At 42.1% G+C, this 15119-nt stretch overlaps 1 protein-coding gene and 1 pseudogene across 2 annotated transcripts in view; one reads left to right on the plus strand and one right to left on the minus strand.

The window, feature by feature from the left end:
• Positions 1 to 855: 855 nt before the first annotated feature.
• On the plus strand, positions 856 to 3414 carry LOC308650437 (transcriptional adapter 1-like; annotated as a pseudogene). The gene is made up of 2 exons: positions 856 to 867; positions 2545 to 3414. The product of its transcript is annotated as a transcriptional adapter 1-like (transcript).
• A 4108-nt stretch (positions 3415 to 7522) lies between these two features.
• The window catches only part of LOC308650438 (putative olfactory receptor 2W6), a gene marked incomplete at both ends in the record, with an annotated part of 36353 nt that continues 28756 nt past the window's right edge, over positions 7523 to 15119 (minus strand). Inside the window, one exon of the mRNA XM_081296445.1 lies at positions 7523 to 8469. Coding sequence (XP_081152571.1) covers positions 7523 to 8469 — 947 coding nt within the window. The remainder of the gene's footprint in view (positions 8470 to 15119) is intronic.

A 15119-nucleotide genomic window follows, 5' to 3' on the forward strand; every position in this document is an offset into this window, starting at 1 on the left:
CACACAGAGCACAGAACAAAGATGGCGATCAGGGCCAGTCCCTACCCAAGGCGGGAGACCAGGAGCCCTAAAGACATGTTCTCTTTCCAAGCATGGAGTAGATTATCTACAACAGGTTCCCCCAATTCCTTCCCTCTCTGCATATATATTGCTATTCCACCATAACAGAAAGACTATATTCTTTCTTTCCTCCTGAATTTGGGCTGACTGGCTTTGGTAACTAGATCAGCAGAAGGTGGTGCTCTGACACTCTGGAACATTGGTGGCTTGGGGGAACTTACACAGTGCAATTGTGCTTTATTAGTGCCAAAGATTGCCACGTGATAGAGAAGACACCCTGAGATGAGGCGGTGAAGCACAGACTTCCTGGAAAATGCTTGGGGGCGTCCATCCATGACAGGCTGGATGTGTGCTTTGCCAGAGAGCCTAGCAGCAACCAGTTGAACAGTTGCCTTCCTGCTGCTCACAGCACCAGTGTGTGCGGCCACAGACAGCACCTCCTGCTTTGTCCAGGGACGACTGCCTAGATGAGCACATCCTCTGATCCGCCCCCATTGTTGCAAGGAGAGGGGTTTGTCAGATGGGCTTCAGAAGCAGTGACACCATTAATTTGCTTAATTTGCTTTGTTCCTTTCATGACCAGCAGCATCCTACGGAATAGTTGTCTTGGCATGCTCACAAGAAAGCAACTGTCTACAGAAAGCACTGACTTTCCCTAGCTCCCAACATGCGTGAGAGAAAGTCAGTGTCCTGGATAATACTTACCTGTGTGTTCCATCCTGGGCTGCTGTCAGTTCCCTGGGCTGGTCTAAGTCCAGGGGCACAGTATCACTGTGTTCCTTCTCTTTAAGGGTGATGCACTCACGGGTAGGAAGCTCTAAGTCTCCATCAGTTTCTGGAAACACTCCAGCTGCAGGAAGCCAGGCACTACATGAAACCTACACCCAGACTACTGTGACCGGGAAAGAGCAGTTCCACAAGCACCTTGCTCTTTCAATCATCTCACACCAAGCTTCAGCCATGAGTGAAAGGTCATCCAGGAGATTTTATTCTCTAAAATGCTATGTGGTGAAGAAACGAAGCCCTGACACGTGGCCTCCATGAGCTGCAGCAGCCTCTCAGGCCCTCCTCACAGATGTCAGGAAGCAGAAAAAACACGCCACTGTACCATGTCCAGATTCCTAATCCACACCATCACCGTGGTGCTTTTATCCCTCCGGAGTGATAGACAGCAAGGGCAAAACTCATAGGTTTCGTTTCACATTTAATTTTATGAGTCATCTCATGATTTTTTGCCTGTCCAAGGTGGGATCAAGTATCTGTTTTTTCCACTACATGGATATTCTATCACCAGCTCTTTATTCAAAAGAATTTTCTTTTTCCATTGTATTGCTTTAGTGATAAAATTTTTAAAAAACAGTGAATATTAATATGTGGATCAATTCCTGGATTCTCTACTCTGTTCATTAACTTACTTGTCTCTCTTCTTCAAGATGACACTGGTGCTTCTTTCTAGTTGCCTCATTTTCACGTTAAGTGTGAGGATCATCTAGTTGATATCTTAAGAAAAATCCTGCTTGGATTGATTCAGAGAGAATCGATGGATTGTTCTGAAAAGAATGCACATCTTAAAATATTAAGCCTTCCAAGTAAATCTCTCTCTACATTTATTTATATTTTCCTTGATTTTTCTCATCCATGTATTTGAGTCTACAGTGCAGATGTTTTCCATTCCTCTAATTGGATGTTAAACTAACATTGTGTCGCTAAGGAAAGACCACTGCATGGAAGGAGAAGAACTGATCTGCTGTGTTAGATGGTCGGGGCGCTTGGCCATCAGATGCTGAAATCCAGTGTAGAGTAGGCAGTGCCCAGACTGATAAGCCGCAGAGCTCTGGAAGTCAGTCTTGGCTCAGGGTAGATCACTCTGCTGAATCCGAAAACATCTTCAGAACATCTGCTCAACCCTTGCCCAGAGGTAGCCATGATGTCTGGGGCTCTAGAACAAGGTTGTCACTCCCTCAGTGGATGCATCTGGTCACCCTGAAGAGAATTACATGGGGGGTCACTTTATACAAGAGACTTGGGATCCCACCAGTCATCATCAGCATTTACTGGCAAATAAATGTGATAAATTCACATCATTTTGCCAAAATGGATCAAGGGACACTTCTACTCATCCGAGAACAAAAACACCATCTGTGTGATAGAAATTATCTTAAGAATTTTTAAAAAGAATTTAATGCTTTTATTTCTTAGGTGAGCAGGTGTTAGGTGCCAGGGGGCAATTTGACTCTTCTTTTTGCTCTTCTATAATCATCTTTACAGGGTACTGTGGATAATGATTTGAAGAAGGCCTCTGCTCCCATAGCAATAGGGGTGTGTGGCAGTAACACCCCTCAACAGCATTAAAAATCATGGTAGAGGGCTGTGCCATCCCTGACGCTGGGTCATGGCAACCTCTACCAGCTGGCTGGAGGCCACTACGAAGCAGCTGAGTGGCTCTGGGGGGACAACGTTCAGCAGAACTAGGGTGACTTAAAGTTGTGGGCCAAGCAGAAGATCAGCAAGGAAGAATGTGACTGTGAAGTGCCTCAACTTTCTGCATAGGATAATGTCCATCCTGGCCACAAGTTTCTCCTGCCATTCTCACTAGCCATCAGATCTGGGTTTCCATGCCAGAGGGTGCTGGATCTTTGCACTGGACAGGTGGTTCTGTAGCCAAACCTGGGAAACCAAGGGCAGTTTAAAGCTTTCTTCTGTTCGTCAGCAGTTCATGGTGGATTACAGCCCCAGAATCCCCTCTCTGGAGCACAACAGTTCGTGGCAAAGGATCCTCAAGATGCCAACAACTTGAAACTTTGTTCCCACCCGTAGTCAGCTCCAAGGAGGATGACAGAGACCATCTATCGGCATGGGCTGGAGGACACGGCACAGGACACCATTTCAGCTGTGGTCTACGTAGTGGAGAGCCAACTTGAAGACTGTCATCAGTGGTATCCTCAAGGAAAGGCCTTTGGTGGCAAGATGACCATTTTAAATATGCCTTCAGCAGTAATGACCCCACAGCCTTGTCTGAAGAACAATGTGGTGGCTTGTAATACTTTAATCCAAAGTCCTCCAGCTGCATCTGCCCCCTGTGGGGGTCAGAACCTGGCTGTGCACCTCCTCGGTGCTGTGGGAACAGCAAGCCTAGCCCCTGGTGGCCTGCTTCAGGGATGCTCTGCATGAGCCTTACCTCCAGTGAACATGTATGACCTCCTTGAGACCTTGCAGGCACACGGGGAAGTCATGCCCACACATGCTGTGCATGCCCTCAACATTGAAAGAATCATCATGAACAAGCATAAGTTGCTGCAGCAAGAAGAATCCCATGACCAGCTCTTGGAAGCCAAAGAGGAGGTTTTGCTCTGATAAATTAGGATTTGAGGGTGTGGGACCCTCACCAAATTCATTGCTTACTGAAAATGGAATGTTTTGGGGTTCACATTTAGAGGCTGAAGTGCAGAGTGTATATATGACCTTTTCTATAGAAACATGACTTGCTTTGAGTTGCTGCTGAGAAGCCATTCATGTAAATATGATGCCACCCCATGTCTGCATGTACCTTGTTCCCAGTTACCAGAGCAGGTGTTGAAGTCCTGTGCCCAGTCTGAGGCAGTGTGTAAGATGGACCATCCTACAGTGAAGACATTATTGCATCATGACCCCACAATTGACAGGGCATTCTTGTGTTCAGTGACAGCACAGATATTCCATATGTGGCAAAACAAAACTTCTGCCTGTCCTGAAGACCTGCACTCTTTTTGTTGTTATTATTGGAATAACCTATACAGTGTTGAAAATCAGATATCTCCTTTTGTTAATAGTTATAGGTAGCCCCCAAACAATTCCTCATTTTAACTATACAGAAAATAAGACTTGCAAATGCTGTGATGTTGGACAAAATAAAGTCCTTTCTTTGCATTTAAAACCAAAAAACCAAACAAATAACCCTCATGGAATGAAGTTTACCTTATAAAATGTCTTCCTGAAGCTTCAGTTTGTTTCGTGTTGATATGCCCAGAAATGACTGAAGGCTCATCGATTAATTGTTCTTACAGAGCATGTATCAAGAAATATTATGGATTCATTCTTGGCAATTCTCCTATTCTCAGGAAATATCTATTTCTATCATTTCAAGTGATAAATGGAAAATAATCTACTTTGACAGTGTTACTGATAACCAATTTTGCTTTTCTAGAGATATGCTGCATTTTACTCAAGACATAGTGTTGATGGATACATTAGAATATATAGATGGATTTATGTAGAACTGAATAATGATTGTATAAATATTTGTATACGGTTCATATATTTGGATCTATGTATTTGGCTTTATGTTTTAAATGTAACAAACATTTTGGGGTAAAAAAATCACAGTAGAAAAAACTGAGATAGAGAGAGATTCTTGTTTTTAAGAGAGCCAAACAATTCTGGAATTTCAGAAGCTATCAATTGCACAGATGAAACAAAATTTTAAATATTTCTTCATAAGCATAAAGAGGAAATGTTGGCACTTTTAACAAGAAACCAGAGGAAAATAAGCTCTTTTATACTTTTAACTATTCATATGTACTTTTTAACTCTATATACTTTTAACTATTCATATAACTGTGATATTTAATTTCCACAGGATGACTGTGAATAGATGACTTACAGGCCTCTTAATTATGGCTGATATTCTCACATTATTGGTCCATTCCTTTATAGTGACAGTATTTAAAGAATAACCCCTCAGACAATAAAATACTCCAGCAGATTGAATTAATTTACCCTTTTAAACACTATTGAAGATATTTAAAACTTCTGAGGTCCATCAGAGGAAGTTCTGGCTCTGCAGAACAGAGCAAACTCCTGAGCACATATCTACCTGAGTACATCAGGACAGAAAGGAGACCATGCAGGGTCAATTTTAGAGTGGATAGGACACTCATTCACATTGTTCTGTTAGGCCTTTATAAATTATTTTAGTATGCTAGGCCTCTAATAGCAAGATAAACATTTGTTTTTGATTCTCAGTCTTAACATTCTCCTAATATATAATTTCAAGATAACTATTTTATAAAATACAAAATAGGCAAAATAAATGTGCTTTTTAAGGTATTAAATTACTATTGGTATTTGCATAAATTAGGAAAAAGCAGAAATGTTGAAGCTATTTTGGAAATCACCAAATCTACACTTCTTATGGTAGTTTCCTAATAGAGGACTAGAAGTTTAGGGGTCAACTAACTTCAATCTCCAGTGCCTTGAAAAATGTTACTTGCACTTCTGTACCAGAAATAAAAGTAATACTCATTCAAAGCATCTTCTGTAACTGTCCATTATAACACATCTATTAAGTAATTTCTTCCCTGCCTGAAGCTGGGTATTATATGGCTATAGTGCCCTTCACCAACACCATACTCTAGCTTTCCAGAACATCTGTGATTTGCAAACATATTTCACTCTTGTTTACCAGAAGTCTTATTTGAAATGAGATCACATAGTAATGGGAAATGGAAAGCAAATGAGGAATAATGAACTAGGAGTTCCAGGGGGAAATTATTTTAATGAGGGGGGCAGAAATCTCTCTTGGGCCTGAATGCATCAAACCACAGTTGTCCAGACTCCTCTGTGGGGACAGCTATAAACCATAGCAAAATTCATAGCTGCCTCTGGGCTTGTGATGCACATTTCAGACAAATTTTTTTTTTTTAAAAAAAGTTTTGTTCCAAAAATCTGAGGATGATTTTTGATACCCATGAACAGAGATTCCTCAATGATTGTTTCTCTCTCTCTCTCTCTCTCTCTCTCTCTCTCTCTCTCTCTCTCTCATGGTTGAGTTTACATTGAATTGAAAAAAATAGTTTTAAATGTTTGACAGATTTGAACTGAGACAGCATATCATAAAAGATTTGCTTATAATGCTGAAGAACAAGGACAATTGTGACATCAATTAAAAATAAAATATTTATCGGGGCTGGGATTGTGGCTCAGCAGTAGAGCGCTCGCCTAGCACAGGCGGGACCCCAGGTTCAATCCTCAGCACCATATAAAAATAAAGGCATTGTGTTGTGTCCATCCACACCTAAAAAATAAATATTAAAAAATAATTTATGGATATAATAAATCAGTTAAAATTTATAATTATCACAAGCTATTACTGATCACATATTATGTACAAATCACTTTAATAGCAACTTACTACCCAGAATGAGGCTAAGAAGAGTAAGGACATAGGTGGTCTTACAAATCAAGGAATCTGGACTCTAATAGGAGACATACAGAATGTATACATGTAATATTAACTAGAAAACTGTCATTTCATCATAGAAAATTGCCATAGGTAAAAAGGAAAGGCAACATTTTTATACCAAAAAATTCCAAACTGTTATACAAGAATGCTGTATTAGATGATGGGTTGGAGCATGGGAAAGATTCAGTATGGATTTTTGTGGGGCGGTGAGTTTGGGGTGATACTGAATGCCTAGCTAAGTTAAAGTGGTGAACTAAGTGCGAAGCCCTGGCAGGACTAGGGCTGATCACCAGGTCAAAGGCACATGCACGGCACACTCCAGGAAGAGGACACTGCTGGTCAGAGAACCTCAGTGGCTCAGGCCTGCACACCACTTCCACACCACTCGGTCATGTCAGTGACCTGGGGTGGTTTAGATTCTCACATCCTTTTAATAAGGACTCAGGATGGCGCCTGGCATTTTGCCAGAGAAATGTTAGAGTCTGTAAACAAGTCTGGATGGCGCCTGGCCATCCTGACTTGTTTACAGACTCTAACAAGGACTGTAGACCTACTACTAAAACATTAATAAGATACACCCACTAAGCTTCTGCGAGCGTCGTGCCCTGTCCAGACCCCAGAGGGCACCTCTCCAGAATGATTCTGTGACAGGTGTTTCACAACTTGATAAATCATTGATAACTGGTAGCAGTGAAAAATGTCTCTGGTCTGTGATGTGCTAATGCAGACCTGTAAGAAACGGAAGTGATGACTTTCTCCACGGCGGAAGCATTTGTGCCATTTGCACGTTTATTTCACCATTCCTTCACTCCTTATAAATCTGTGTTCTGTTTTATTTTTTTTTAACTTATTATTACATCTGCCTGGTTCCCTTGTGGAGTGAAATAAATCTTTCATACATGTTCATTTTATATTTATATCAGAGTCATTTCATTTCTTCTGGGACTTGAGTTTCACTAAATATCATTCTGTGGAGATTTATGCGGACCGTGTGTAGCAATAGTTGATTCATAGTGACTTTGAATCTACTTCATTAACCGGCGGGTATGAAATTCTCTAATTTCAGAGAATCGGGAGGTCGGAGACAGGAGGATAGCAAGTTCAAATCCAGCCTCAGCAATTCAGCGAGGAACTGTCTCAAAATAAAAGGGGCTGGGGACTGGCTCGGTGCTGGAGCGCCCCTGGGTTCCATTCCCGGCCGGGGAAGGTACCTGGAACCGCTTTGTGCTGCACAGCACCTCCTCATCGCCGTCGCCCCGAAGCCTTCCGCAGCGCTGCCCTCACCTCCTGGTTCCTCAGGGCGTAGATGAGCGGGTTGAGCACGGGCGCGCCCAGGTTGTAGAAGAGCGTGGCGAACTTGCCCCGGTCCTGGGAGGAGCTGTTCCCGGGCTGCATGTACATGTAGATGATGCTCCCGTAGAACAGGGAGACCACCGCCAGGTGCGAGCTGCAGGTGTTGAAGGCCTTCCACCGCCCGGCGGCGGACCGCATCCTCCTCACCGCCGCCGCGATGTGCCCGTAGGACACCAGGATGAGCGCCAGGGGCAGCAGGACGATGAGCACCGCGAAGGCGAAGGCCAGCATCTCCACCGCCCGCGCGTCCGCGCAGGCCATCTTGATGAGCGCCGGCATCTCGCAGAGGAAGTGCGGGACTCTGCGGCGACCACACCGCGGGAGGACCATGGTGAGCGGCGACATGACGCCGGCGTTGAGCAGGCCGCTGCCCCAGGCCGCAGCCACCAGCCGGGAGCACAGCCCCGGGCGCAGGAGCACGGCGTAGTGCAGCGGCCTGCAGACTGCGGCGTAGCGGTCGTAGGCCATCACCGCCAGGAGGAGGCACTCCACGCCCCCGATGGTCAGGAAGGAGCTGAGTTGCACCGTGCAGCCCGCGAAGCTGATGGTCTTGGCCGGGCCGCGGAGGTGGACCAGCATCTGCGGAATGCAGCTGGTGCTGAAGCAGAGGTCCAGAAAGGAAAGATGGGCCAGGAAGAAGTACATCGGGCTGTGAAGCCCAGGGTCCAGTACGCACAAGAGGATTATGGTGGAGTTGCCCAGCACCGCCACAACATACAGGGGGAGATTCACCGCGAAGAGCACCATCTCCAGCTGGGGCCGGTCGGAGAAGCCCACCAAGATGAAGCCATCCTCCACGCTGTCGTTGGACTCTCCCAGGCTCCCTTTCACCTCATCTATGGCGCAGATGGGGACGAAATGAGAGCGGTAAACCTACACTTCCAGAAACCTCGAATATCAGGATGTGGGGGAACACACGCCCCCGAGACGATCGGTCCTTCCCCTTTGCTCAAACACTGGTAAAGCATTCACGTGGGAAAATCCTGACATCATCAATTTTATTAAGTAGAAATTTTCCCCTTAGTATTCAGAAAGAAAAATATTTTAGCTTTAATGTATATACAATCACATTATAATCTCTTCTTTTGCGTATTTATAGGTCATTACCTGATCTCAACTGAGTCATTTTTTGTTTTCTCTTTCTGGTACTGGAGACTGAACCAAGGAGTGCTCCACCACTGAGCTAAACCCCCAGTCCTTTCCACAGGTCTTATTGTGAGGCACGTTACCAAGTTGCCCAGTCTAACCGGAATTTATAGGCATCCTCTGTCAGTCTCCAGAGTGGCTGGGGTTTCCCATGTGTGCGCCCAGCTCCACTAAGTTTCTCTAAATCAAGACCTTCACTTTTCTCCTACTCCTCTTCATGTAAGCAGGGTGTCAGGTGTATTATCACCCTAACAACTGCTCGACTCTAAATATGCACAGGGATCTCCTCATTGTGACTACCGGGCTGTACTCAGGCCTCCGCCGGAGGAGTACAGGGTGCTTGACTCTTCTGAGCAGGGCCAGGGTCTTAGCAGTGTGTGGGGGCAGATTCTCTGCAGTATCAGTGTCACCTTAAGTACCCCAGTTCTTCTTTCCCAGGAAATGATGTCAGTGCAGATCTCTATCACTCATTTCTACTTCAGTAACAGAATCCTACAATCTGATTGCCAGGACTGGGGAGGGTATTCTGTCTAAAAGCAAAATAGCAACTTCAAATATATCTTGTCCTCTGTTAGCCTTTTAGAAACTTGAAAACAATGTGATTCCCTTGCCTGAGAGAGGATCATGGCAAGAAAGGAAAAGAGAATATGGGTAATAATGGTAATTTTCAAACAGTAATTTAAGACTGAAGTTAGCCAATCCCAAAAACACAAATGCTGAATGTTTTCTCTGATATAAGGAGGCTGACTCCTAGTGGGGTAGGGAGGGGAAGCATGGGAGAATTAGATGAATTCTAGATAAGGAAGAGGGATGGGAGGGAAAGGGAGGGGGCAGGGGACTAGCAAGGATGGTGGAATGTGATAGACATCATTATCCAAAGTACTTGTGTGAAGACACGAATTGGTGTCAACATACTTCATATACAACCAAAGATATAAAAAATCGTGCTGTATATGTGTAATAAGAATTGTAGTGCATTCTGCTGTCAATTTATTTTTTTAAAAAATCAATTTAAAAAAGACTGAAAAAATGACCCTAATAAATATGGTTAAGAAGAATGAAGAGAGCTAGACTCATAAAACACACACTATGAGAGATTGAAACCAGGGTCACATAACCACTGAGTCATATCCCTAGCCTGTTTTTTGTTGTTGTTGGTTGTTTGTTTTTGAGGGTTGCTGAGGCTGCCTTTGAACTTCCAATCCTCTTGCCTCAGCCTCCCAAACCACTGGGATTACAGGCATGCTCCTCAGAGCCCAGCAGTACTAAATTATTAAGTGTAAGTTACAAAACACCTAGACTACTGAATGATTAGGGACTTAAAGGATTAGGGACTTTGGCTTTGGGAAGCCAAAGCAGGATATTCTATCAGTAAACTGGGGGAAATGGGGAGAATACAACTTAACTTTTGTCTCAGATCTTTTGATTTTAAATTTTTTTAAAAAAGCTTTATCTTTGGGGAAAACTTCTGAACATTGAAGTTCTTACAGTAAATTTATTTTCCACAATCAAAGGTAAAAGAATAAATTCCCCACTCTCTGGTCACTTAGTGTTGCTGATTTCAACTTTCCTGAGGGTTATAGGAGGAATGTGTGCTAATGTTTTTGCCTGCAGTTTGGTTTGCTGGGTGAGATTTGGTGTAAGCTCATGCAGTGATATAGGTAGAAAGTAAGGAGGTCAGGAGACTACTCCATTAGAAATTACGAAGAACACAAGTGACAACAAAAATCCCAACTTGCCAATAACCAGCCTGAAGGCCCTGAACTCTCTTCTATGCATTAGGTCTTGTTTTCTTTCTGAAAAAAAGTAGAAGCCACTTGTTTCATTTCTCTTAGAATTTGATTAAAGTGACAAGAGCAATGGTATAACACTACTTCAGAGAAAAGATGCAACAGAGTGACTGCGAGGGTGGTGGTGGTGGGGCAGTTAAATTGCAGAAAAGAGGCAATTGAGAGAAAATAATAATAATAAACAGCATTAGCACCCTCCTCTGTCTACCTGCCATTTGGGCCAACTGCCCAACCTTCAGCAGGCCTCCAAGAGCTCCCAGCCAAAGCCCAAATGAGGGCTTGCTGCTGACCCGAGAAAACAACCAGCACTGGGCGGGGGCTCTTATAGGCCCATAGGAGAAGATGGGGGACCAGGTTCTTGCAGCACAGATGCTGCCTGGAGGCTGGCTGGTGGCTTCCTGTTAGTACCATGGGAACTGAGTACTCCTATGGGTAATCAGCGGGAGCTGTAGAAGAGAAGGGAAGGGCTACCCTTAGGGAAAAACTGGAGTAACATCAGGTGGGTAGGAGTCAAAGGTACCCTTAGGGGAATACTAGAGTAACATCAGGCAGGTGGGGATCAAAACTCTTAGTTTTTTTTTTTGTTTTTGTTTTTTAATCTAGGGTGTTAGGTGTTCATATCCTCAAGATTTGAATGTTTGATGGGACCAATAGGCCGTTTGGCAACAGCATACGCATATGAATAGCTTTGGAAATTTTGAGATTTGACAGTTTTCTGAAGCATTTTAAATTCTAATTTTAATATTTTAATATGATTTTCAAAAGGATACTCCCAAAGAGTCTGGTATTTTTGTTGTCACTTGACCTATAAATTTTATTTTCAGTCTGGAGTAATGAAATCACTGGAAGGTAGTATATAAAATGTATGTATGGAATTTGATGGACTGATATTCTTTAAGTTATGTTCAAACAAAAAACTGGAACCATTTCATGACCCTTTGGAGAAAGTAAAATTGCCCCTTAGATCCTCTACAATGACAGCAGTGTTTCAACCAGTAAAATTAAGGATGAGACACATTCTTTTATGGTTGTTATATTAAAGCTTACATGTTTTCTTCCAGCTGATGCCACCTGAGACTCATGTTGGACCCCAAAGTTCATTTCAGAAGTAGAACTTGTGTATATGTATGTATGTGTGTTTATACACACCCATACACATAATGTAAGGGTCCGGCGAAGCGTCGGAGAAAGAGACCACATGAGACTAGCTTCATGCAATGGCAAGGGGGGATTTATTGGGGATCCGTTCCAGCCCACTGGGGCTCTGTGCTCACTCAAGAAGGGAGAGCAGCCCAGAGCCCAGAGCAGAGGTCAAGCAGAGCTTAAGTACACTTTTTGGAGAGAGCAGGGGGCTTTGCATACATCAGAACAAATCATCATGAGGCGCGGGAAAATTGAACAACAACTCTGAGACATGATTAGCACATTCATTGGCGGGAACAGCTTGGGCAGGGGTGATTGGTCACTTCTAAGTGGGGTACACATTTAAACTGATTGGTTCTGGGGCCTAGATGCTTACGTGCCATGCTACCTGGAGCCCTTAGCTATTAAACAACCAGGGAATCAATGGAGATATTTACTGGGCAGTTCCCACATTGTCCTAACAATTTACAGAGATTACAGGTTCCGGGGGTAGCAGAGGAGTTGTAACAATAGACTTTTACAATTGTATCAATTGTCTTTTACTTTTTAGCCCAGGCCTTGTAATCTAGAAGCTTTACAATGCTCAGTCTTTTACACTTTAACTCAAGCTTTTGCAGCTTGGAATCAGCTTAGAAATTTTACCTTTACAATAAAACCAGAATTTTAAATTGTATCATTTTATAGTTGTTATGAAATTAAGGATTAAGTTTTAAAAAAAGAATGTGCAAATCAAGTATGACAGCCAGTGAACAAATAGCAATGACTCAACAAGTTCCGGATAAATCCTGCTAATAGTTTTTTTAAAATATTGAAATCATGCAACAGGAATGTAGAAGAGACAGAAAATAATTTTAATAATCAAAGATTTTTTCCAAGAAATAAACCTTTTAAAATCAATATGATAGACCCAACCTGATTTTTTCTTAAAATTGGGAGCCATCTTGCCACAAAGCCATGAAAAGATAATTTTGGCTTTACTATAAATTACTGCAAATTCTGGACCTGCTTGGAATGCCTGCCCGTGCCTTGAACTCACCCATGCCTGGCTCTCTGACCAGATAGCAGCCCTCTCTGAAACTTTAGTGAGACCTCATAAATATCAGCCTTCCCTGGCTAGACAACGACCCTCTCTGAGGCTCTAATGGTCTTCATAAATTCTGATGTTGGGGCCAGCAAAAAATGTAAACTACCATCAGTGTGATGCTTGTCAGAGTTCTGTTATCTGTAACCCCCCTTTGTGTAACTTTCTGGGCTATAAAGCTGGGCTGCAGGAAAGCTGGGGCTGCTGTCTTGTTCCTGCTGTTTTGGGAGGGAGAGGCAGCCCTGCCGGTCGAAATAATAAGCTTGCTTTAATTTGATTTTAATTGGAGTCAGTGGTCTTTTCTTGCATCCTGGTCTAACAAATAGGTCACAGTCGTCTAGACAAAACAAAAGGTCTGACATACAGTTCACTCAAACAATAGCACATCTAACCCCAAACACAGCATTTTTTCATTTTCATGTATCATTAAATAAATACAAATTAACAAAATGAGTTATTATTTTTGCCTACCACATTGCAACTACTTTTCAGTTTGGTAATATTCTGGATATAAGAAAATGAAGACTATGCACTGTGTATGAGAATGTGTATCAGTTTAAAATTGTTGGAGGATTTTGTATAAAATTCTTGAAAAATTTGTAAATTCACACATCATGTTAGTCCCACTTCTCAGGAATTTTTTTTATTAAGAATATTTGAATAAAAAGAGAAAGATACATACAAAGCTCTGTGGCTAAAAAAGGAAACAGACTGAATAATGGTTGACTTCATAACTAAATGTTTGCACAGTTATAAATAAAGAGCATAAATTCACAAAGAATATGATATGCATTTACAGGAAAGCAAAATCAAAATATATTAAATATACTTTAAGTTTGTTATATAGTATTTCAAATGTATTTATTAAATATGTTTAAATCATATTAAATATAGATTAAATAGGAATTACAATATATGCTATATAAAATTAAAATTAATAAAATTATTAAACTATTATATGTTAAATATGTAAATATATCAAAATATTTTTGAAAAATGTTTCAGAATGTTACATATTTTTCAACCATATTATTAAAATACTATGGTTTATGTAAATATGCAAATATAATTAGGGTTTGAAAGAAATGGACTTTCAATTTCCTCTTTGTTGACACTTAACCTTATCAACATGCAATGTATAACCATGATAGTATGTTACTGTAATATTTAAAAGTTAAAATAAAAGTTTGGAAGAAAATAAAAGTAATTTAGTTTGAGTTTAGTGTTCAGGTTTGCACCACAACAATCTCAAACTCTCAAAGAACACGTGTCTCCGATTGATCCCTGAAGCAAAAGCGTCCGGGCTGAAGCGCACGGGTAAAAAGCTCCTCGATCAACTTTTCCTGCAGCCGCGCGAATAAATTTGTCATTTTCTTATTATTTCCTCAGAACACCAGGAATTTGGTAGGAAATGAATAGTGCTGCTTCTTTCACAGACTAACAGGTGGGGGAAAAATGTTTTTTGGTCAAAACAGAAAAGCTACCTGTAAAGCGGAGACCTGGTCACAGCTCTCTTGATAAAATTGGGCAGCGTGTCCACTAAGTATTTGCATGTTTCCTCTAAATTAAACTTCACTTTGACTCTCTGGGTTCAGATACGACCTGTAAACTCTGAAATCCTGGAAGCACTTTTACACAAACTACCGATTCATTAACAAAGTGCTTTATTTTTCTTCTTGCCGTTTTTCAAGATAATAGATGGAGTATGTTTGGAAGAAGACCAGGTGTAACAGTACATTATTTCCACCATTAGGTATTTTGCAGTGCTTTATGTGAGCCTAACATGTGCGAATCTCAGTAACTGTGTCCTTTTTTCCCTTCCTGTACCCTGTCTTGTAGGTGAAAAGGAAACATAGTCAGCCTGCTATCTCACTGAAGGGTGGACTTATGGGACCTGACGGTGATCTTCCAAGGAGATGGGAAGGGAAAGGCGCTGGCTGAAGAATGAGAAATGTTTGGATTTATTGATAGAAACAGTTTTTCTTGGGCCATTTCTGTTTTCTGGCCAAAGTGAAATGTGGCTGCATTTGCTCATGTGACTGCCTCTGAAGAACCGGGAAATCCTTGTGGGGCAGGAGAGAGACTTTCACCTGCCACAGTTCTCCACAGAAGCTGGGACAACAGAACCCCAGGGAGCTCATTACAGCGATTGTTAGGCAGAGCTACTGTGATCATGGTCTTGTTTTCTCTGGGCCCTCAGAGATTCAGCTCCACGAGGAATAGAACTTTCTAACATGTTCTCTCGTATTGCATGCAGCTATTAAAAAGTTTCAAGTGAGCTAAATAATGACTGCAAGATGGAGCAGTCTCCAGGGACACCTATCTT

This window comes from Spermophilus citellus (assembly GCF_964194105.1).
Source record: "Spermophilus citellus genome assembly, chromosome: 5".
Taxonomy (NCBI): domain Eukaryota; kingdom Metazoa; phylum Chordata; class Mammalia; order Rodentia; family Sciuridae; genus Spermophilus; species Spermophilus citellus.